The sequence below is a fragment of the Malania oleifera genome, chromosome 5, assembly GCF_029873635.1.
Source record: "Malania oleifera isolate guangnan ecotype guangnan chromosome 5, ASM2987363v1, whole genome shotgun sequence".
NCBI classification, from domain to species: Eukaryota; Viridiplantae; Streptophyta; class Magnoliopsida; order Santalales; family Ximeniaceae; genus Malania; species Malania oleifera.
The window spans coordinates 33,132,381-33,158,314 of NC_080421.1; the positions used below are offsets into that span (position 1 = coordinate 33,132,381).

Here is a 25,934-nt window from a genome sequence, read left to right on the forward strand (position 1 = left end):
ATAAGAATTGATCTTGTTTATTTATTTATTTGTGGATTAAAGTTTTAAAAGCTCACTAAGTTTTCTAAAATATCAAATCAGTCCACTACCTTTGACTTACTGTAAGCCCCCTAATTTTTTACATCACAACCCACTCCACTAACTTTTACTTGTTTAAAAGAAGTCCACTAAATATCTAATATTACTAAGTTAACTTGGAATTATTTCTAATTACTATTAATTAATTTTTCATACATATAAAATCATAAGATACTTATATTTTTATTATATGTTATTTTAGAAATCTAATTTTTGGCAACTTTAAATGACAGCTTTTTCTACAATATGCAATCTTATATTATATAATGAGTTTAATTCAATAAATAAAAATTAATGATTATGGTCTTATACATTGAACTAACTCCTAAATATAATAATTAAAAAATTTCGTGTATACAATTTTATTATATAAGTTTTTTCACACACTAATATGTATATGGACTTATAAATCAGGCAAGAATTTATCATCTCATAATTGATTGCAAATAGAAATTATAAAAATGTAAATATAATTTTTAATTAATTGGTAATTTAATGTACAATTTTTAAAAAAAATTATAAAAATTATTGTATGCTGTGAAAAGAAAAATCTTAGTAGTTTCTGACTAATACTTTGTACAAAGCATGAGATTATGATATTAAATTAACATATGTTACTAAAAAGAAAAAAAGTTATACTGAAAAATGAGTATAGGAAAATTTGTAAAGCTGTCAAAATAGTTATTATCCAAAAAATAAATATTATAAAAATTAATTATCAACAATTCACAGAGTAACTCAGTAATAAAATATATTAAGTTGGTATATTTGGATATTTAGTTGGTTTATTTGTGTTGGATTTAATTTATGGGATGAGCTATAGACATGAAAAAGTTAGTGGTTTTTTATGATCTTAACTGCTTTCTTTATTATAAGAAGTGACCTTATTTGTTGACAGGATCTTGTCCATAAAGATGATGTGGATGGCGAGGATTCTTCCTGCTGCATCAAAATGGATGTGTCATCAACAGATGGGGTTGAATTGTTGGTGAAGGTATTTAACAATGCGTCACAGAAATGTGTATTAATTTGAGAAAATGGTGATAAATCTTGCAAGAGAGCATTGGTTTGCTACATATTTCTAAGCTGAATCTGTGACTGATTGTTATACTAAAAATTTGAAATCAGGGCCTGCTTCAGACACTTGAGGTTACTTTTGATACAGAATATTTTGTGTATTTGATGGAGTTCTTTGATGTGTTAAAATCCTTCAATATTCAGAATGAAAAGGTAAGCATTCATATCTGCTTGCAGATCTCCATCTTTAAGTCATTCCTTTTTGCTCCTATATTGTTGTTTCTGGTTCATGTAACTTGTTTGATCATGAATGCATTTTTGGAGAGATTTTATTGCTGTCTATGCTGTTAGCCTGTTTTGTGTATCCTATTGTCTGTATTTGCTGAATTTTTATAAATTTTTTGAAACATATGTTATTCATTTCAAATATGTTGTTAACCATGCACTGAATGTCCAGTTGTTTTGCTCAGAGAATTCTAATTGAGCAATAGGATTTAATGTTGTGCAGTTAATGAACTATCTAAGTATACAATCATTTCCTGTATAGAGTTCTAAGAGGAGGAATATATGGTTTCTATATTGTGTCATTTTTAATAGAAAAATAAATTTATTAAGATAGGGAATAAAGCATTACAATCTCAAGAGAACAAGTCATCATAACTTGAATAGAAAACAAAGAAAAGCAGAGGAAAAAGAATTAAAGGAAAAAAAAAAACAAATATGCCGGAAAAACTATTGTTTTTATTTTTTTTACCTGTTACCATGGCAGAGTTCTGCTGCAGAAATGGCCCATAGCTCGGATTGCTTCTCTTCTTATGCGAATAAAGTCTAAGTGAGGTTGCAGGCCGAAAATCCACAAGGTGCAGGTGTCACTTTTTATTTTTTAATTTATTTTTCACTTAGTTCTTACTCCTTTCCGGGGTTCATATCCCCTCTTAGGTTGGTCATCCTCAAAAATAGTGATAGCGTTATCAATAAACCTCTAATAAAAGGAATCTAATCCTTGAAAGCTGTGAATACATGTTCCATGGATGCATTTCATGTTTTATTGGGTAGATCCTTGTTGTATCATCTGTATGATGTATCTTAAAAAGCCAAAAACAACCCTTTTTTGACAAGAATGGGATCTATGGAGTCATTTTTTTTGGATCCTTTATTGGAGGCATTGGCCAATTGTAATCCTAAGACCAATCATCCTAACTGTGCAGTCTCTGCCAAAAAGTGCTCGTGCTTCCCCCTTCCATCCCAACTTCCATTATGATTCTGTATGGTTCCATGCATGTAGAGTGCCACCCATTCTTCTGCCATTAGTGCACATTGTTACACATCCTCAAGATCAGGCTTTTAATCCCAATCTTGTCTTGTATGGCGAGAATTTGTTTAGATAAGAACGGGCTGTTAAGTTGCTCATATGTTTCATTGAGTTCAAATCTTAGAGAAATTTTGAATTTCGTTGGCATACTCCAGACCTAATTTCCATTGCCATAACTCATGAAATATTTAAATTCATCAAATAAGAATTGGGAGAAACTACTTCCTTTGTTTTATCATTGTGGAGGGGCTTCTTCATGAGGAGCGGAAAGCTTTATTGCACACAAGTAATGGATGTTCTCTAGAGGGCCTAGAGAGGAGAGGAAGTTCAAATATGGTTTGTGATATAGGTAAAAATGTTTTGATCAGTGAAGGGATTCCCTAAGCTATTGATAATCCAAGTTGAGGGGTTAGTGAGAAGCTTGTCAATCCCCACCATAATCTAAATTTCTACCTTTGGTCAAAAAAACCGTTTGGGACTGTGCGACTGGTCCGCTCCTCATAGTGACTTCCAATCTATGTGTCCCTAGCTTCTCATCCAAACATGACATCTCCTCATAAGTCCAAGCAATGTGATCTCGATTCTCAAGGAGCTCAATGAGATTGGCACAACGCTTCTTTGAAAATTCTTTGCTTCTAGAAGAAGGCAATCAAATCCAGCATCATCTACTATGTTTATGTCCACCAATCTCTCCCCCTAACATTTTGGTTTATTTGGATAGGAGGCACTTTAGGAAGAATGGTTGTGCCTCTTAACGCGTTTGATGACTTAGGACCCAAAGAGAGGTCCTCCCATGGTTCCCCATTCTTCATAGTTGATACACTTTTTTTTTGTTAGAATGGGTGTATGATTCTATTTTTACTTCATTCTTCTCACTTCCTTAGGGACTATAATTTCCCTTTTCTCTGTGTCCCTATATTCTTGTTAAAGAGTTACAACAACAGGATGAGCAATAGTTGTCGCACTGTCTTCCGCAAACTCATCAAGGAAGATTTTTGATGGTCAAAAGGATATTTTGTTAGAAGAATGAATACATCCTTCATGTTCCACCTCCCCTTAATGCATTGGTGGGGGGTTATAGGGAACTAAGTTGTTAGCATGTGACCATTTACTACCAACGAGTAAGTGGTAGACAATAGTGCTATCATTTACATGAAATCTTGTAGAACCTCAAATTGGCGAAATTTGGAAATTAGTATTTATATATCCCAAGGTCTTGATAAAAGATTTGTTGAACCATTGGATTGCTATTGGTTACTTCACCAAATAGTGTTCTCGAACATTGTAGCTTAAAAAGTAGAAAGAGGCATGGTGTGTTAGAATTTTTGTAACTTACATATCTTATTTTATAAAACGAGGACTAAATGAAAGTCGGACATTTTGGGAGCATGGAATCAGTGGGCTCTATGGTAAGTGATCACCTTATTTTGGTTATGGGCCTAATGCATCAGTCCATGGGATTTTGGTATGTGTGGGCCTTAAGATGCAATTCAGCAGTCTTTGTTTAATTTTATAGCGCATATCAAGTGTTGCTATTTATGGGTGATAGGGGTGTTTTTGCAATTTGTAAAATTTGGGGTACATTTTGGTCAAATTAGATTTGAGTGTGTTTTTTGGGGGTAATATTTAGGGGTTAATTTTGTGATGGGATTTATTTTTGGTAGGGCTTTAGAATATAAATGGCTTTTAGAGGGGGTTATGTGCGTAATAGGATTTGGATTCTTTTGGAAGCTTCAATCCTAGTATAAATAGGAATCCTCAGCCACTTTTCCTGGAGTGCTTTGGCTTTTATCTTTGAGAAGATTTTTCTCCAAAACTCGGTTCCAGACTAGCTAGGGTGTTGAAGATTTGGAGGGTAGGGTTTTGAGGATTAGTGTATGCCTTACGCATGTCAAAGAGAAACTGGAGCATCAGGTCTTCTAGCATGTCTATAATTGCTGGGTTTCTTATTAAATTTGTTCTCCCTACTTTGGATGATATTCACCCTCGGTCCTCTATCCATAAAAGGGCGATTTTCATTCCTATGCCTTTGAAGGGAATTATTAGTCTTTCAAGCAGCTTCCACTAGAGTAGCAAATGCCAAGTTCTCCAAGCTCCCATATTTAATGTTATCTAGGATACATTCCACATAGTCCATCAGTTCCTCTTATGTTTCCTCCGGTCCTCTTCTTACTCGGCAAGATGATATTCACATTAGGTGGCAAAGTTTGTGGATTCTTCATTCTCAGAAGGATGTTTTAGAGTCCGCCCCGTTCGCGCTATCTTGAGTGTTTTGATGTTAGATGCATGTGGCTGAGTGCCTACCTTTCTTTTCACCATGACCTTTTACAATCAACTCTGCCTAGTGGAGTTGCCAAAACGTGGGGGGGCGGTTCTTGTGAGGGGAGGAGAGCTTTCTTGTACACAAGTAATGGATGTTTTGGAGACGTCCTTGACAGGAGATCTAAGCAATTTAAGCTCAAGCATGTACTATGACGTGTGAAGGTGTTATGATGATTGGGGATTCCCTCAACAAGTTGGAATCCAAAGTGGGGGTTGGAGAGAGAGGGAGAGAGGGCGAGAGCTCAAAAGTGTCAAGAAGGGTGGAAGGGGGATGGGTATTTATGAAGAGAGAGGCAAAAGGGGTGTGATATGACATCCTATGAGTATGCCATGTCACATCCACAACACATAATTAGGGTGTGAGAGTGAAGAATATTAGGGGTATTTAAAAAGGAAAGGCAAAAGGGCGTGAGATGGCATCTTCTAATAAGAGTTTACAATGGCACATCTCAGACCATGATACATAATTAGGGTGAGAGAAAGTAAAATGAAAACACATGTCAAATGTGCAGGATGATTGAGTGACTTAGGGAAAGCTAGGGGATAAGGATTCCCTTAGGTGAACCATGATTTGAGCCCGCAAGAGAAAAATCTATTGAAAATCTCGAGACTTGGATTGGTAGAGAACCTGCCATGTGTCTCTACGGCTGACCCCAACTTGTATTGCCAATTTTGACCTCTTGCTAGAATGCGTTATTATAATAGAATTAAAAATTAATCTAAAATTATTCATATTCAAGTTTGACGTTGATCAATTCAAGAATCTAGGGCGAAAAGGTAAGTTTATGTGTTTACAATATTCATTAAGTCCCAATTGTAAATCTTTGCCTTACCTTTTCCTTCACTGAAATGCTGCTTCTGTAAACTTCAATTTCAAAATGCTACTTTTGTCATGGCCATAGGCTTCCATTTGAAGTTGGTCTCCAGATTCCAAACTATATACCCAATAAAGGTGATATTTGCGATGTGTTTTTGCATGAAAATCAGAACTTTCTAGCCTGTTCTTACTTCAAGATTGAGTTGTACTGGTAATTGTTAAAAGAGAACATATTCCCTTAGGTGAACCATGATTTGAGCCCACAGAGGAAAAATCTATTAAAAATCTTGAGACTTGGATTGGTAGAGATCCTGCCATGTGTATCTACGGCCGACCCCAACTTGTATTGCCAATTTTGACCTCTTGCTAGAATGCATTATTATAATAGAATTAAAAATTAATCTAAAATTATTCATATTCAAGTTTGACGTTGATCAATTCCACAATCTAGGGCAAAAAGGTAAGTTTATGTGTTTACAATATTCATTAAGTCCCAATTGTAAATCTTTGCCTTACCTTTTCCTTCACTGAAATGCTGCCCCCTTAAACTTTAATTTCAAAGATGCTACTTCTGTCATGGCCATAGGCTTCCATTTGAAGTTGGTCTCCAGATTCCAAGCCATATCCCCAATAAAGGTGATATTTGCGATGTGTTTTTGCATGAAAATCAGAAACTTCTAGCCTGTTCTTACTTCAAGATTGAGTTCTACTGGTATTTGTTAAAAGAGAATATATTCCCTTAGGTGAACCATTATTTGAGCCTGCAGGGGAAAAATTTATTGAAAATCTTGAGACTTGGATTGGTAGAGAACCTGCCATGTGTCTCTACGGCGGACCCCAACTTGTATTGCCAATTTTGACCTCTTGCTAGAATGCATTATTATAATAGAATTAAAAATTAATCTAAAATTATTCATATTCAAGTTTGACGTTGATCAATTCTAGAATCTTGCGCAAAAAGGTAAGTTTATGTGTTTACAATATTCATAAGTCCCAATTGTAAATCTTTGCCTTACCTTTTCCTTCACTGTAATGCTGCCCCCTTAAACTTCAATTTCAAAGATGCTACTTCTGTCATGGCCATAGGCTTCCATTTGAAGTTGGTCTCCAGATTCCAAACTATATCCCCAATAAAGGTGATATTTGCGATGTGTTTTTGCATGAAAATCAGAAGCTTCTAGCCTGTTCTTACTTCAAGACTGAGTTCTACTGGTAATTGTTAAAAGAGAATATATTATGTTGGTAATAATGTGGGGTGAGTGAGGCATGTTTGTCTTTCATGTTTTTTATTATTAATATAAAAGAGAGAAGACATGGAGCTGTATGCATGCTCCAGGAAACTGTTGCCTGACTTTTTTCTCTTCTTTTCTTCTGGTCCTCTGTTCTCCTCCATCTCTAACTTTATGACATGCTATCCGAGCATTGATTTCCTCCACACCTGATTAATCTGAATTGATTTTGGACGTACTGTTTTTCATTTTATATGATTTATCTAATGGGAACATTGGGAATAGAAAGGTAAAAAGGGACAGCAGGAGCTAGCAAACTGGCTGTGTTCAATTAATTGTGGTGGGAAGGTTTTAAAATGTGGTTTTATTAAGTAGCTCTTTTTTTTTTTTTGGGGGGGGGGGGGGGAAGTGGTTCCCCCTATTGTTTTGTTTTCAGTTTTTTTTTTTTTTTTGGCTCTTTGGAGGGCCGTTTTACCTCATCTAGCTTGAAATTCCTTTTATTTTTTTTTTCCTCTCTTAATATGTCATTTTGTTATGGAAAACATGTGGTGCATCTGTGCATGTTAGGAGACCCAGCATGGCTCTTTGTCTTGGTGTTTGTTATGTTTTAATGGTGGCGAGACTTATGGTCACCTCCTTTTTCAGTGTTCTGTTGCTTGAAGTATTTGGAATATGCTCTTTGTTCCCTTCGAAACTCTTGGGTTTTGGTAGGAAGAAAGGGGCTAAAAGTTTGTGTTGCAGATGTGTTCTTTCTATTTTGCAGTGCATAGAGGAGTGTGCAGATCTTTTCTCTTTAGGGCCTAGGTTTTTTTTTTTTTTTTTTTGGGGGGGGGGGGGTATTTTTGTGCTTCTGGTTTCTTCAGGCTGATGTGCTCTTATAAGCTGTGCGATCGCTGATAAGGGAGCTGAATTCATTTTCTTCTGTTTTCCTTCTGAAGGATTTCTCATCCTCTTTGAATTTTCTTTCTCATCCTGTCCTCCTCACCTACCACACCAGGTGTGGCAAAACGGAAGCAACAGCTAACCTTTACTTCCTCCAGGATGTTGGCTATATCAATCAATTTTTACCATTCTTCCCAATCTTAGGCATCATCCTGTGAATATTGAAGCGACAACAATAACAAGGCCTTTTGCTCCACTAGATATGGTCATTTACATTAATCCTTCTCCATTTTTCTTGATTAGAGGAACATCTTACCAAATTTAGTGCTGTTTTGTCATTGGAACATATAGTTTGAGCTTTGTCCTGTACTTTTAAAGGCATATACAACATTTTTCTGTCTTGAAGTTGGTAATGACATGGGGCTTGCAAGTTGGTGACTGTAAAGATCTGTTGCTGTGCAGGAGTTGTTATTGCTGAATGGTATTGAAGATAGTAGTGCTCGATTACTATCAAAAGCTGAGTATGTTCACTTATGGCCACTTAAGATGCTGCATTGCATTTTATTTAAGCAATATTTTCAAAATGCAATTTATCTTTTTTGGTTATCAAAACTCCTGCTGCTGGTATGTTTATAATATTCTCATAATTTCAATGTTAATCTTTGTGTTGCTCCTTCTAAATTTTTTTTTGCAGATACATTTTATCAAGTCATAGGAAAGTGGTGTGGGATGTTAGATTGGTTGATATTATCGCATATGTTCCCTTGCAAAATGCACTTCATGAGCAATTCAGCTTGGTAATTTCTTCTTTTAATGTTTCAGGATGTCATGGTTCAATGGCTTCAATATTATCTAATTAATGAAATATTCTAGTGTGGCGATGTCATCTATCTTTCTGCGTGCCCTCCCTCTCTCTCTTTCTCTCTCTCTCTCTCTCTCTCTCTGCCTTTTTTCAATTTTGTAGTTTTATTTTTAGGGTCATGTTCTTAATATATGTATATATTTTCTCCCTCTTGAAACCTCCCCTTTCTCTCATGGACTGAGTCTTGGAATTGTTAGAAAGCATCAAGAGAGATCCATAAACATTCAATTCAGATAAAAGGAAAGACTTCCAATCTGACATTGGACAAAGTGGGAAGGAGTTCTTGTGTCTTCATTCTTGAACAAAATCAAGTTTGCAATTGAATAGCTTGCCTATTTTAGGTTGGTTGGGAAGGGGTTCTGATGCTCTCGTATGGGCAGTGCATGGTATTGGATGTCTATTTGGCTAACAAAGGTGAGCAAGTTGTGGAGTTAGGGCTGGGGTGGAAAGGGAGGACATTTTTTGTGTATTGGGTTGCACAAAAAAATATGTAGGGCAAATCTTTGTGAATGGTTTTGTGAGTTCATGTGGGATCTCCATCCTGATTCTGGTAAAGACAACGGAAATAAGCCACCTCACCTGTTGTGGATTAAGTGGCAGCAGCAGCTGAGAAGAATGCAAATGTGGAGGTTGTATGTGAAGTTTTTTGGCAGGTTCCAGATAGGTGGTGGGGAAAGGTTAGATGTGTACTCGGTGTGGTGGTCAGTTGCATTCATGATCTTAAACTTCCATGAAATTGTCGAACACCTGTTGAATTTCTACTTTCTATCACCTTCAAAATCAGAAATGGCAATCAAATGTGAGATTATGCAAATTGAAATTTCTCTCCTAATTTATGTTATTTTTTTGTTAAAACAAAAGTTGTTGGTTGGTTGATTATCTACATCAGATTTTGAGAAAAAAAAAGGCCCTCAGTCCCAACCAACAAATGAATAGGAAGCAGGGCGAGGGTCTTTCAGAAAGTGGAAACAGAGGAGTGGAGGCCAGTTGGAGATCTAAAATGATGCATCTCTTATTATGGTTTGAGATTGACTAAAGTAAAATTTCTTATCATAAGGCTGGGTATGAAAATGGATATGTTCGTTTTATTTTATTTTAATTGGATAATAAAAGAAGAGATTTTATTGATGAGAGGAGAATTAACAAAAAGGAGAAAAAAAATTCTCCCCGCCAAATTCTGGAAAAATCCAGAAAAACTAAACTAATAAAACATTACTGAAAAAACATAATATTCAGAGCAGAAGATTCCTCCATTCTGACTGAACCTGCGAAAGTCAAATTCCTTTAAAGCAGGCAAACCCAACTCACCATAAAGAGGCCAGGTAATGAACCTTCTCCCACACCAGCTGCCAATTCAATTTTCTCCTTGGAAAAATCCATGCATTAGGCTCCAACCATAAACCCCACAACACTGCAAAAATACTGCATTTCCAAAGACCCTCTTCTTCTACCAAACCCCTCAAAAGTAATAGGGCACAATTCCTCCACTGACACTGGGCAGATCCAAGATTGTCCCATCACACTAAATATATTATTCCAAATTCTCCAAATGTAGTTACCATTTTAGAATTCAAATATCATTGCATGCAAACATTTGGAGATAAGGCCTTCAAAGGTCTTCTGATCTGCAACAGGTTTTTCATGTTGATTTTATTTAGCACAATCAGCCATTTGAAGGCCTTAATCTTTTTTTGGGGGGTGGGGGGGGGGGGTGGTTGCCTTCCAAATAAATGAATATAGGGGAAAACAAGAATTGGAATGGATCAAAAACTCAGATAATGATTTTACAAGAATGCACCCTTGAAAGATCCAAAACCCAAGACCATGTATCCTTAGCTGAAGAAAGACGACAGTTATTCAATAACGACAAGAAGGATGAATGTTCCAATAGTTCTCTATCGTTAAGATATCTTCTAAAATGAAAGTTCCATGAAACCAGAGGGCTACCCGAGTTAACCACAAAAAAAGCAGTCATACTATCTTGCCCATAGCTCAAAAGAAAAAGGTGGGGAAAAGATGTGGCTAGAATATCATTTCCCAACCACAGTTCTTTCCAAAATCGAATCTAATAACCCATCCCCACCACAAATTTGAGAAATGGATCTCCATGGGCTCTTCAATGAATATCGTAGACTAACATTGCTACGTCACCAGTTCTCACCCACACCGTACTTGCTTCTAATTACACTATTGCAAAGGGAGTGATCTTCTAGGGGAAAATGTCTTGACCACTTTGCGAAAAGGGTGATGGTTTTAGACACCAAATTTCTTAGATCTAGTGCTCCCTCTAATATAAACCTACAAACCTCATCCCACCTCAATAAATGAACCCTAAAACCCCTAACTCTCAACGACAAGAAATCCCTTATGATTTTCTCAATCCTCTTAGAAATCCCCACTAGAATTCTAAAATAAACAAATAATTTAGTGGGATACTAGATGAGCAAGCTTTGATGAAGGTGATTCTACTCCTAAGGAAAAAAGTGCCCTCTTCCAACCATCAAGTCTCTTTGCCACTCTCTCTGTTATTAGATTCCAAAATTCCTTACATCTAGGATTTCTTGCCAAGGGGACCCCTAAATAAGTTAGAGGCCACTCCAATATACCACCTCCACAATAGAGGACCGCTTCTTAGCTCAACCAATGGGCACATTAGTATTTGCTAAACCACTTTTCCCCATATTTTTTTATAGCCTCGAAATTCTCTCAAAGACTTTGAGGATACCCAAAACACAACTAAAAGAAGCGTTGTGATCTAAAAAGAAAATGGTTTCATTTGCAAATTGATAATGAGAGACTGCCACTCCCTTTCTTCCCATTTCCAACCCTTTCAACATCCCCCTATCCTAGCCTTATCCACCATTTTACTCAACCCATTGGCTACTAAAACAAAAATAAAAGGGCAAAGTGGATGACTTTGTCTAATGCCTCTTGAAGTCATGAATCAAGACTTAGGTTCCCTAATCACTACTACCGAGAACCACACATTGGACAAACAGCAGCCTATCCGTCTATGCAAACGTTAATGGAAGCCCTTCTTCACAAAAATTTAATCAGAGAAACTTCACAACTAATTCTATCATAAGCATTCTCAAAATCCAATTTAAAAATGAAACCCCTCTTCTTTCTCCTATGGATATCCTCCACCACCTCATTAGCCACCAAAATAGCACCCACAATTTGTCTACCCCCCACAAAGGCACTCTAAGCTATAGAAATTGACTTGTCCAGCACCGCACTCAACCTATTAGCTAGAACTTTGGAGATGATCTTATAGACACTAGAGACTAGACTAATAGGTTTGAAGTCCTTTACCTTAATGGATCTATATTTCTTTGGCTCGAGGTTTATAAAAGTTGAATTAATGCTCTTGCTTAGCCTCATGTTCCCATAAAATTTAGCAAATACTGTAATTTATCGTTAATAATGTCCAAGCAGTCCTAGAAGAAAGCCAAATCAGAACCATTCAAACTTGGGGCCTTATCTTTGTCCATCCTGAAAACTATCCCCCTCACCTCCTCCTCATCAATAGGTTTCTCTAACCAAAGCATCTAGAAATGAGATTCCACTTTAACCCCTTGTACCATCATCTTTGAATCTCTTCCTCATAATAGAGATATTCAAATAAATGCGGGCAACAAGACTTGAACCCAGGACATCCTCATAACCAGCTCTGATACCATATTAGAATATCACTTTACCTAAAAACTTAAGTTGTTAGGTTGTGGGCTAACAATTTATATCAAGATTTAACAAGATCCAAACCTTTTGACACTCCCATGGATCCCAACAGTAAGTTAGTGCCAGATATTGGTGATTTGTTGTCTAACCCAAGATGGTATTGGAGACTTATTCGAAAGTTGAATTATCTCACAGTCACTCGAGCATATATATCTTTCGCAACAAGTGTTGTGAGTCAATAATTCACATTTTGAGATATCTGAATGGTGCTCTTGGAGAGTCTCTTATATCAAGATTGTGGTCACACTCATATTCAGATCGAGTCGCCTTTTGACTGAAGATTTACACTTGGGTATTGTATCTGTGTTGGTGGTAATTTGATTTCGTGGAAGTGTAAGAAACAAACTATGGTGGTCAGATCCAATATTGAGTTGAAGTATAGGGCTACGACTCATAGTAGATGTGAACTTGTTTGATTGAAGGACATGTTGGAAAAATTAGGTTTTTCACATTCCCTGCATATGGAGTTGATGTGTGATAATCAAGTTGCTACTCATATTTCTTCCAACCTAATCTTCTATGAGTAGACAAAGCACATTGAAATTGATTGCTACTTTGTTTGGGAGGAACTTGTACAAATTCTTGTTACAATCACTCATGTGAAGTTTGATTTTCAGCTTGCTGGTTTATTCACTAAAGCCTTGGGACGTGATCATGTGAAATTCATTTGTAACAAACTAGGAGCATATGATATATATGCTCCATCTTGACAGGGAGTGTTAATGGTTATTTGATTATTTAGTATTATTAGTATGTGTTAAGAATTATGTTTGTACGTGTGAGTTGCTAAGGGTATTGTGGTCATTGGTATTGTACTTGACGTATTATAAATAGAGGGTGAGACCTGTAATTGATGTTAGGTATTCCATTTTACCCAATTATTTAACAATGTTAAGTGTGTTATTCTGGAACATTGGAACTTGGTGATGATATTTGGTCAGATGCATAGGGTCCACTCTGGTTACATTTGACATTACTTGTTCAATTAAATGTTTTTTTAGTTTGCCTCATATTTTATTTTCTTAATCTGACAGGTATTGAGATTGGGGACTCTTCTTTTGAGGTCAAAAAGTCTTCTTGATTCTTCCCCTTCAATTGTTGAAGAACAACCTTATACATTGAAAAAACTCTTTGGATCAAGTTCCTTTTCTAAGGCATTTGGACTTGAGGATCTGTATGATTACTTTGAGGTCAAAATAAATGATATTGAGGTAAAAATTTCTTAATTCTGTCTGGAGTTCTATATTCTGTTTTTAATATTACTTTTGAGAATAAAATTAACATCAAGATTGATTTTGTGACTGATGCAGATGAAGATTTTGATGTCCGACCAATCTGAAGCTATATCTATATTTGAGAAACTTGGTGCTTTTATAAGCATAACATTTTGCATGATTCCTGATGAATCAATACCGAAGCAGTTGGAGGTAGTTAAATAATATTTGCGTGATTTAGCTACTTTGCATCGTAGTTTACTTGTATGCATAGTAGAAGGATTCAATTTTGATTTCTAAATGGGTTTGAGGCATGAAATCAGCCTCTTGAAAAAATGCAAGGCAAGACTGTGTACTATAGACCCATCATGGTCCGCCCCTTCCCCGGACCCTGCATATGCGGGAGCTTTGTGAACAAGGCTGCCTTTATTTATTTATTTATTTTCTAAAAGAAGCTTTGAAATAGTGCCACTATGTTGCTTCTGTGATTGAAGGAAGTCATTATTCTTACATTTCTGTCCATAGAATATGGTTGGTTGATCTAGGTGGTTTTATGCTCGTTATGTTGTCATAATAATTTTGCATTGTTAAGGACTTGGGGTTATTGAGTTTATGTCATTTTATTATTTTACCCCATGGTGTTAGATGTTGATTTTGACCAAAGTTTCAAAGTTCCAAAGTTATTAAAATTTTTATGGAGATGCCAATTTTGATTTCAATTTAAAAATTGAAATTGTTTATAAATATAATAATGCATAATTTAGAAATAAAATATATTATTGATGGGCATCAGGCGTATGAGGTGCAATAAATGTAATATGATAACCATATTAAATATAGTCATATTTAATTATTTTGAATGAAATTCATAAATCAGTTAAACATTATTTATTATGCAAATACTAATTTGGACATAGGTCATCGAATAAATTGTTGTAGCTAATATCTAATTCAAAAGAACTCACATTTGGTGTTACTTCATTTAAAAGGTCGGAGTTGGTTGTCTTTTTTATGATGAAAGTAACACTACCATTAACATGGGCAGTTTCAAGAGATGGATTCACTCTCTCTCTCTCTCTCTCTCTCTCTCTCCTTGCATTTTTTGGTTATTGATAGATCTTAGCATTGGTTTGTCATGAGAGAAAGTGGCTCTCAATCAACTGTCCAGATGTGTCTTGAGAGAGTAGGAAAGGATGGTTGCATTTGTTTTGTTGTTTTAAAGGAATCTATTCATAATCGATGGGTTTGAGTTTCTTTAGCGGCAGCACAATGGATTGCTGCTGATGGTTTTTTTAGTGTTTGGACAGTTGGCGAGGCTTTCTTGTAAAATAAATTATGTGAACATCGATTATTGGATGGTAGTAGTTAGGTTGATGTGGAAAAGTAAGTATTTGGAATTAGGGCTGGGGTGGAATTGGAAAAGATTTTCTATTTTCATCCCAGGTGGTGCACTGGATGAAGGTTTGCTGAGTTTTCTGAGAATGCTTTGCATGTTGGTGGTGAATTTGGGAAATGGAGATCGTTGTACAGTGAATGGAACTGTTACAGGGCTGTGATCAACTCAGTCTTGGGGAACGAAGTTGTGTCACTAGAGAAAGATCATCTTTGTCCAAAATGTTGTCAGAATCTGCAGCAGAAGACAATCAGATATTCTGTGAGGCAATCAGAATAACAAGTTGTGGAGGATGGTAACTGACTTACAGCAGATGAGGCTGGGGTTTCACAAGACATGATCAGAGGTTGAGTGGTCTGGGTCTGGGTTTCTCACTGTTGTGATAGATTTGGTCAAATTGTGGGTAATCTGGCTTCTTCCGGTTCAGCCCTGGCACTGGCCCAAGTGTCCCGCAGTTGGGAGTGAACAAGGCCCAGTCAGAGTTAAATGGGCCTTCAACTCATGCCCAAATTTCTAAATACCATACTCTTGGTTATTTCTCAATCGGAGATGGATGAGCCACTTATTTCATCTTTGCAGAACAGGGTATAGGACGAATCTACATTGCAGACAGGGCGAGTAACATGTCTACCATGCAGCTACGCTGCACCGTGTAAAATAAAGTGTGAGACTTGATGAGCGGTTTCTGGCCAGGATAGGAGCGACTTGGTTATTATGGGTTGTTCCTGTGCCCTTAGAAGAATAGGGCTGCTCTTGGGACTATTGTTTCATCAGGAAGCTGCTATGGAGGACAGTTGTTTTTTTTTTTTTTTGGGGGGGGGGGGGGAGAGAATGTTTTGGGTTTGATATTCAAAGGGAAGTAGATGTTGTTTTGGAAAGTCTACTGGTAATGGATGGAATTACAAGAAGGTTTAAGCATGTCAGGTGAACAGGCAAGGTAATTTTGCTGGGGCAACGGAAAAAGTTGCAATGAGAAATGTGGAAGCTACTGTCTGCATTGTGAATTCCATTAGTATTCAGAAAGGAGGAACAGTTATTAAGGGTTGCAAGGGTATGGAGAAAGTAGAAGGGCCCTAAACCCTCAAAATCTATCATTTTAGAACTTTTTTTATGTGCTTTAATAACTTCATAAATTTGAAACGTTCCCCACCCAGCATAAATCAACTAACGAATGATGAATCACCACACATTCTTGAAAGCCAAAACAAAAGTAGTAGGACTCAAACCTCACTTTGCTCGACTCCCTCCTAACATAGTCACAACTTTTAAAACCTATTACATTATCACTTTACATAAAAACTGAAGCTGTTATGTTGTGGGCAAGCAATGAATATCAAGTCTTAACACTCCCCGGCACATGCAGTCCGATTGCATGTGGATAGTAAGCAAACAATGAATAACACTCTTTAATATATATATTGCCATCAAACATATCAGTGAGATGGTCATCCAATGGTTTATGCAAGTTAATTGATGGGTTGGAATGAGAGGGAGGGAGGATGAAGATGTAGTTTGGCTCCTATGTGTTGTGTATCTTGTGCACAAAACTCCCAACTAGATGTGAATTGTGCTGTGATTTTCCAATATGAATGCACGTAAAACCTTATTTTTTCTCTCATTGGCAATGGTGTGGAGTTTTTAAAACATATTGCTGGTTTGGAGTTTTTATCAGGTTGTTAAGAAATGGAAAAAAAACTTATTTGTGTTTTGATAATTATTTTTATTTGAAGGTGTTGAATAATTGGGTAAAATGGAAGACCTAAACTCAATGATGGTTCTCTCCCTTTATTTATAATATATGTCAAGTACAATGGGAATGGCCATAATACCCTTACCAACTGACACTTATTACTAACCATTAACACTCCTCCCCAAGCTGGAGCATATATATCATATGCTCCTAGCTTGTTACAAATGAATTAAACACGAGCACCTTCCAAGGCTTTAGTGAACAAATCAGCAAGCTAAAACTTAGACTTCACATGAGTGGTTGTAATGAGCTTCCGTGCAAGTTTCTGTCATATAAAATGGTAAGAAATCAACTTCAATGTACTTTGTCCACTTATGGAAGACAGGGTTGGAGGCAATAAGAATAGCAGTTCGATTATCACACAGCAACTCCTTAGGTTGAGAAGGTGGAAAACCTAGTTGTTTCAACATGTTCTTCACCTGAACAAGTTCACATGTAATGTGTCTTATAGCCTTGTATTTTGACTCAACACTCAACCCGGCCACCATAGTTTGTGTCTTATTTTTCGAAGACACTAAATTACCATTGACAAAGATACAATACCGGGTTGTGGATCTTCAGTTGGGAGGTGACTCGAACCAATCTACATTTGTATATCCTTGAATATGAGTATGACCTCGATCTTGATGTAAGAGACCTCTCCTTAGTGTACCTTTGAGATATCTCAAAATGCAAATTATTGCATCCTTGTGACTTGTTCTTGGGGGAATCGAGAATTGACTCACAAGTCTGCGGTACCGTCCTTGGCTAGGCAACAAATCACCCATATCTGGCATTAACTTACTATTAGGATCCATGGGTGTATCAACAGGTTTGGATCCTAATAGCATCATCTCGTATGAAAGATCAAGAACATACTTTCTTTGTGACAAGACAGTTCTTGTACAAGATCTCGATACTTCTAGACCCAAGAAGTACTTCAATTGTCCCAAGTCCTTGGTCTAATAGTTACTCTGCAAGAAAAACTTATGGTCTTGGATGCCTCGATCATCATCATCAGTGAACACAATGTCATCCACATGCACAATAAGAAAAATCCTGCCAAATGGAGTATAACGATAAAATACAGAGTGATCTATTGCACAATCGATGAAGTCGAAACTCAAGTACTATGGCACTAAAATTGCCAAACCATGCTCTTGGAGATTGTTTGAATTTATACAATGATTTCTTAAGTCGACATACTGAGCCTGCCTCCCCTTGAACAACAAACCCAAGTGGTTGCTCCATATATATTTCCTCATGAAGATCACCATGTAGGAAAGCATTATTCACATGAAACTGATATAGAGGCCAATGACCAGTGGTGGCTAAGAAATGAACAAACGTATTGAGACGAGTTTAGCGACCGAAGAGAATATGTCTGAATAATGCAAACCATACACACCTAGATCTAGGAGTGGAGAAGAATTGAAATAGTATTTCTTATTAATATAAAATAAGGTATAATCTGAATGTCGTATAAAATAAAAGGATAATCCAAAAAAAGAATAATAAAGGAAAGAATAGAAAAAAGGAAGGAATGACAATTGCTAACAAATCTCCTAGAATATATCCTAGAATATCTCCTGAGATTATTTACATAATTACAGAAATTTCTCCAATAATCAAGGAGAGTAGATTTACATAATTACATAAATTTCTCCTATAATCAAGGAGAGTTGACTGGATAAATTTGGAAACTTTCCAACAGTCCCCATCAAGCTGGTTTGAAGATGTCTTCCATAGCCAACTTGCAGATCAAATTTTCAAATTGCCTCTTTGGTAGTCCTTTTGTAAGTATATCTACTACTTGTTCAATAGTAGAGATATAGGGTAAACAAATCAATCCACTGTCCAACTTCTCCTTTATAAAATGCTTGTCGACCTCAACATGGTTTGTTCTATCATGAATCACTGGATTATGAGCAATGGCTATGGCAGATTTGTTATCGCAAGTCCCATAGGTAGAGGATTAGTGACTTTCAATTCTTCCATTAATTTTTTAATCCACAACACTTTACAAAATCCATGAGCAACTGCTCTAAATTATGCCTCTGCATTACTCCTAGCTACCACATTTTGTATTTTGCTTCGCCATTTAACCAAATTTCCTCCAACAAAGGCATAATAACCAGAAGTTGATCTTATATCGGTTATACTCCTAGGTCCCAGCCCAATCTGCATCAGTGTATACCTCAACTTGTAGATGTCTGTGGACTTCAAACAATAGACCGTTTCCTAGAGTTCCCTTTAAATATCTTAGGATTTTATAAACTGCATCAAAGTGGTCAGGCCTTGGTGAGTGCATGAATTGGCTTACCATACTGATAGCAAAGGCTATGTCAGGACGTGTATGTGATAGATAAAGTAGCCTTCCAACAAATCTTTGGTACTGGTCTCTATTGGTTACTTCTTCAGGCTTGGCAGGTTGTAGTTTAAGATTAGGCTCTATAGGTGTCTCAATTGCTTTACACCTTAGTAAAATTGTTCCTCCAAGAAAGTCGAGCACATATTTTCTTTCTAAAACAAAAATACCTTTTCTCGACCTTGCAAATTCCATACCGAGAAAATACTTCAAGTCGCCCAAGTCTTTAATCTCAAATTCATTATCAAGCATTTGTATTAATTTCTCAAGTTCTTTGCTAACATTACTAGTCAAAATAACATCGTCAACATAAGCAATTAGAATAAGAACCTTCCCTTGACTTGAGTGCTTGTAGAACTTGGTGTGATCAGCTTGACCTTGGCTATAACCATGACCCTTTACAACCTTCCCTAAGCGTTCAAACCAAGCTCTCAGAGATTGCTTGAGCCCATGTAATGTTTTTTTCAATTTACACACCTTATCTCTGCCAAGATTACCTTCAAAACCTGATGGTAATTACATAAACACTTCATTCTCTAGATCTCTATTTAAAAAGGCATTCTTTACATCCAACTGGTGTAAAGGCCAGTTAGAATGTATAGCTAAGGAGAGTTAAACTCGGATTGAGTTTATCTTGGCCACTGGGGCTAAAGTTTCTTGATAGTCAATTCTGTATGTTTGTGTAAACCCTTTTGCAACGAGTCTTGCCTTATATCCCTCTATATTGCCGTTAGCCTTGCATTTATCTGTAAACACCCACTTGCAACCTACAATTTTCTTTTCCTTTAGTATATCAACAATTTCCCAAGTACTGTTGTTCCGTAGTGCATTCATCTCTTCAAGAACTGCTAACTTCCAATCCGGATGATCCATAGCTTCCTAAATGGTCCTTGGAACAAATAGGTGAGAAATATTCCATTTAAATGCCTTATGGTTATGAGAGATTCTATGGTATGATAAATATTTGGCATTCGGGTGTGTGGTACAGTTCTAACTTCTTATAGGTACATCAAGGTCAGTAGATTGATGAACTGGAAATGTAGTAGAAGGATTACCTAGGATTTCCAAATGACCAGTTTTTGGAGGTGATGATTGATTCTGCTCTGAAATTGTGGGATGATCTTTAGTATTGAAAGGATACCTGCCTCTAGCATAAACAAGAAACTCAGAAGAGGGATTATTCTATAGCAAATCTCCCCCTGATTGTGATTCCCTTATGCTTTGTACAAGTAGATTGGGACTTCCATTTTTTTCACTATTTAAAATTTTGGTTCCTTGAATGTTTTGTAGAGGGATGTCAATGTCAAAGAAAACATTTGGCATTGGTATAGAAGTTTGCTAAAACTGATCTTCACTATTTAAAATTTAATGATTTCTAGATGAAGACTTGATTCCCTAATGGATGCCCCTAATTTGGTTGAGAATGGATGTCTCCTAATAAGCACTCAATTCATTTGTCATTTATGATCTATAGTGCTATATGCCTAGAGTGATGATTGAGATTTTGATCAAGGCTTTTACAGTCAAAACTGAGTTTAGGAATAGATGATATTGATTCCCTAAAACTCAGGCTTGTGTGATGGACAAAAGTGTGCTTAACTTTAGATTTTTATATTCAAGCATGGATTAAGCATCAAGAGATATATACATAGCAAAGATGCCTTGTCCGTTCGGAATTGGATTTCATTTTAGTAGGCTATAGCCAATGTTTTCATATTTCACCAATCATTATGATATATGCATTAAGTTCAGATTGGATATATTACATGTATTTCCACATTAGCATGAATCTCTAATGGTTCTTAGTAAAACAATATTATATAGTGAATGCATATACTAGGAATTTTCATTTTAAGCACCAACCACTTCCCAAGCCTACAAATAGCACTACCCCCTATGGCTAATCCTATGCACTAAGGAAGAATCTAATAATTATGTAATTTTAATTTGACTCCTTTCTTCCTTTGGTCTCGAAAGGTTTTCCTTCATGATTATCCACATCATTTCCTTGTTTATGCCTCTGGCATCTTTAAATGTACAATTATATTGTTTGTGCCCTTTTCCTTCATCAGATAAGCATGTTTTGTATATACGTGAAAGCTTGTGCTTATTTATTTTATTTTTACTAAACGAGCCATTCAAATGAATATGGGATAGATTTGATAGATTTGAACCCTTTTTGAAAAGATTGTGTCTTTTAACTTCCAAGGGTTTATCATGATTATTCTTTTCATTTATATCTTTGAGTGTAGCTCTAGAATAATCATCTATTTCTTTCTTTAAGCAGATAAATTTCAAAACTTTCTCTATCTTTTTCTTCTCAAGTAGCATGACAATCTTTTAGATATTCTAATAGTTTTGCTAACCCTCTACTATCATTTTTGAAGACTGTTTTCTGCTTAGACATCCTGGCGAAAAGCTTATGCATCCTAAGTAAAGCAATTTCTAGTTTTCAAGAGAGGGCATGCTTTCTTCATTAATTCTAATGATTGATTCATCACAATATTTGTCAAAATATACATCACATGAATCAATACATGCATTATCATTATCAGAAACAATGAATGATTCATCATATAAAATATCACAGGATTTGGTACAAGAATCATCAATAGAGGTAGAGTTAGAATCATATACCTCTTTGTCGATTAGTGTTACTAATCCATGATTTACCTCCTCCTGATTATTTGAGCTTGGAGCATTCGGAAGATAGATCTCTTTCTCCTGGGACTCCCCATATTTTCTTTCAAGCTCATCCCATATTTCTTGTGCACTTTTGCAAGTCATGATCTCACGAAAAATGTTAGACTCTAAAGCACTATATAACATGTCCATGGCATTTGAATTAATTACCCTAAAATTCCTTCATTTATCAGAGCACAACTTCCTTTAACAATCATTTGCCAGACCCTCCAATCCATTAATTTTACAAATATGCTCATCTTTAATTTCCATGCAGTGTAATCAACACCAGAAAACACTGGAGGCCTGGTAGGTGATTGACCCTCATCGAATGGGGATAGACAAACTAGAGCCATTGCGATCTTTAGCAAAAGAACGTTTAAGTATATGCAACGAGACTCTAATACCAATTGTTGGAATTGGAAATTTAAGCTTTCTCCTAAGTCAATTCAGATTCCTCAAACAAAATTGCACAAACCTAGTGTCTTTCTATATAATCACAAATCCAATCAAATATTTAAACACTTAAACGTAAACATTCAAGTGCTGAAATTTAAAATGTGGAAATTAAAAGCAGGCACAGGAAATGTTATCGGGGTTTGGCCAATACTGTCTACATCCCCGTATTAGCTCGCAAGCCCCGGGATTCCGCTAATGCTCACTTAACGGGTGGAGCGGCACTATATACAATCAGGTCAAATTACCATGGCTGACCTCAACCTTTACGTACAGTCCTTCTGGGCTAGATTATCATCCCTTCAGGGCATGCTTGGAATACAGCAGATATTCAATTTAAATTTAGTGTACAATATACGTGCTTCTCCAACAAGCAGATATGTACCAATACGCACAATCAATTACACTTCAATATGATATGGATGTATAAGTTCGGTGAAGTCTAAATGCCAACTCTCAGTTATATGCAACAATAACAATTTATATGTGAAAGTGATGTGAATATATCTTTGAGTTAAAAATATGTATGTCAATCACAAGCCATAACCTCAAAGATCTCAAGAGCACACTCAAATATCTCTAGAACAAATATCAAGTATAAAATATAGGAGATATTTGAAACAACCTTGTTTGAAAAGTATTTCACAAAAGCACAGAAGCAAGCTCAAGAATCTTGCAACACAAATGCAAGACTCGCAAGCAATTGAGAGTTATTCCCAATGAAGACTTATGAATTAAATCACAAGGGAACACTCAAGCTTACTCTCAATAAAATCAATTATCAATCAAGCAATTTGTGAGTGTTAGCTAATATGAACAATCTCCAAAATATTCTTACCAAAGGATTTTAGCAGGAAGGATTAGTAAGAATAGGATATTTGGCTTGTATATAAGAAAATAAGGATTTGGAAATTCAAAGAATTTTTGGCTAAGGATATTTTCTAATCCATGCTTAATTTTTCCAAATGAAGGAGTATATATAGACATACTCAAAATTATAACCGTTGGGGGACACAGATGGAATTTTAGACAAGATTAATAAAGGTTAATTAAAATTAACCCTGGTTTAACGCGATAAAAATAAACCAACCTGAGAGATTCGGTTGCCTGGTTCATAGGGCCAGTCACCTGAACAGGACACAAGCCTATTCTAGGTTTTTGGTAGCTGAGGAGAGTTCGGTTGGTTGAATGTTAGGGCGATTTCCCAAACGCCCGAGGTTCAGTTGCTCAGTTATAGGTTCGATCTACCAAACTACATTCTTCGGTCGCCCGAAGCTATTTTGAACTTAGAGTTCGGGCACCTAGGGAAGGTGAAAAGTGACCGTTCTTATGTTCGGTCGACTGTGGACATTCAGTTCAAATTAGGTTTGGTCGCCCGGGCCATGGTCAACTGTTGACCCTTTGCACATTTGGTTGTCCGAACCATTTTTAACATTCTCGATTTGGTCGCCTGAAACCCTATTTTTGTCCTTGAACTTATTCAACCATGCGTGAATAAGTTATAGCATTTTGTGCTAAGATTTTAGGGTCCTAGTGGTCAGTTTATGGTCTCTTTAGAGTTACTCCTAAAAATCCGATGTTGGTCGACCTTCCCTAAGGTCAATCTATGGTCTTGAGCTTATGCATCCTATCATGCATGTAATGCAATTATTACAACCATAATATTATAGACCAACAAATGTAAATGCAAATACAAATTGAAACTTGGTCTTCATTTCCTTTGCTTTTCCAAATGCCGTCAAATGGTTTGATTATTGAATTTGCTTAAGGTATTATTTGTATCCTTGCCATTGCTTGTTAAGAATAGTCCTGTACAAACACTCAAGGCACTGGTAAGATACAAAGGCATTTGTCATTATCAAAACAAGATATGATCTATAAGGTCAACAATGGGGGTGCCCAAGCACCCACTTAGGACAAGGAAGGAAGCCTTTGCTTTTAAGGGCGTTCTAGGAAAGTGAGGGTGTTAAGGTCAAACCCTAATTTTGCTTTATTTAAAGGAGCTTTAGAGCAACAAGGGAGACACATATGCTTAACATTTTGAGGAGAACACATGTTGAACTAAGTGAACGTATGTTCACTAGAGGACGGGGAGAGAGAGGAAGAGGCTCACCTCAAGCTTTGTTTCTTCTCCCTACCTTGAGTTTCTTGAAGAATACATCATCACAGATTGAAGCTTACAAACTCAAGGGGCTGATTTCTCATTTTGTTTTTTTTTTAATTCATTTGATTTATCAACCTTGGGAGAAGACAAGTTAAGTATCCTCCCCATACTTGGTCTTTCATGATTATATTCCATGCAAAGGAGTGATTTCTGGTTCCGAACACATTAAAGTTTTGATTTTTACTGCATGATTGTTGGTGAATACCTAGATATATCTTAGAATTGCAATAGGATCAATATCTATTCGTGTGGTTTGGGTTATGAACCTTGATTTAGTGAGGGTTTTTTATTCCATTATTTTGAAGTATGTATGGTCATGTATTCAAATCTAGGATTGGTGGGTAGCATTAGCCTTTGTTGAATATATTCAGAATACTGAAAATCAGGAGAGAAAAAAATAAAGAGAGATAAATAGTGAAAAGAAGAGGACTAAAAAATCGATGGTAAGAACTTGGGTTTGGAATATATTTCATGTGCATAGGCAGCTATATAAGGCCTAGGGAGTGAAAATCAATTCCTGGAGGTGAAAAATAACCAAAATAAGGGCAAAACAATTTTTGGGAGGCCAAAGCTAGTGTCGTCGCCATGATCACCGGCGATGGTCAATCGTGGTTGAGAGAGTTGTTTTAGCCATGATTCAGTACAAAAAAAATGGTCCTACTATGTTCAGAGGAACCCTAGGTGTGAACGGCGGTGGTGGCATGTCAATTTCAGCATTGAAATGGCCGGAAATGTGGCGGTAAGCACCTGCAGCCACTAGTGTTTTGGTGAGAACCGCAGTGGCTGCAGGAGAAGGTTGGGGGGGGGGGGGGGGTTGGACTTTGTTTACGATCATGTGTCGTGCACCTGCTTCACTTAAGTGACAGTGGATCAATCAACCAGTCCACTTAAACGGGTATATCAGTTTTCCTTTTATTTTTTTGGTTATTTATTTATTCTGTTTTAAAGTTTAAAAATATTTTGAAAATTGTTTTCTTTCGTAAAAAATGTTCAAAAAATAAGGAAAGATAAAAAAAATTGTTTTGAGACCCTATGAGAAAATTCTTCCTAGGATCTCAAGGTGAGGGAGTCCTTGTAATTTGACGGGATACTTGATGGTCATAGGGTGGAACAATATTTAAAGGAAAGTTATCTTACTTTTTCAAATGAAGAGCCAAAGACTATGTTTGGTTAATGTTTAAACATCCGGAATATATCATGGTACTGCTAAAAAGGTTGGGTTTGTAGTGGGTGCTAGTACCTTCCCCTTGCATAACTAAACTCTTGAGTTTGGCTCTGTTACGTAGACTATGGACTATTGGTTCCTTGGACCCTACGATTAGTTAGAGACCAGTTATATGATAATAATTAGGTAGACTTAACAACACATTTTGGATAGCCATCCCGGTTGAGGTCCCGGATCCTGGTCTGCACTTGTTTTGACATCCATTTCAATCGTAATTCCATGAACCTAACAGGGGGCTAATACTGATTATAAATCAATTTTTTGTTAAACACTTTCGTGTTACCTTCTGTTATATGGAATGGAATAGGATGGGAACAGAATAATTATTGTGTATCAGGATCATATTTTATGAAATAAATCAGTGCCATTCTAATGCAAATGACTCTGGAAAGGTGGCTTTCCATTTCATTCCCTTGTTTATATTGTCTTTTCTTTTGTGCATA

The 25,934-nt window shown here is 36.4% G+C and overlaps 1 protein-coding gene across 3 annotated transcripts in view; it reads left to right on the plus strand.

Moving 5' to 3' along the window:
• Positions 1-25,934, plus strand: part of LOC131156193 (uncharacterized) — a 187,160-nt gene that overhangs the window by 99,725 nt on the left and 61,501 nt on the right. For all 3 annotated transcript variants that reach the window (XM_058109692.1, XM_058109694.1, XM_058109693.1), the window contains 6 exons: positions 977-1,072; positions 1,207-1,308; positions 8,120-8,178; positions 8,352-8,454; positions 13,295-13,471; positions 13,571-13,687. In XM_058109692.1, the coding sequence (XP_057965675.1) occupies positions 977-1,072; positions 1,207-1,308; positions 8,120-8,178; positions 8,352-8,454; positions 13,295-13,471; positions 13,571-13,687 (654 nt within the window). The remainder of the gene's footprint in view (positions 1-976; positions 1,073-1,206; positions 1,309-8,119; positions 8,179-8,351; positions 8,455-13,294; positions 13,472-13,570; positions 13,688-25,934) is intronic.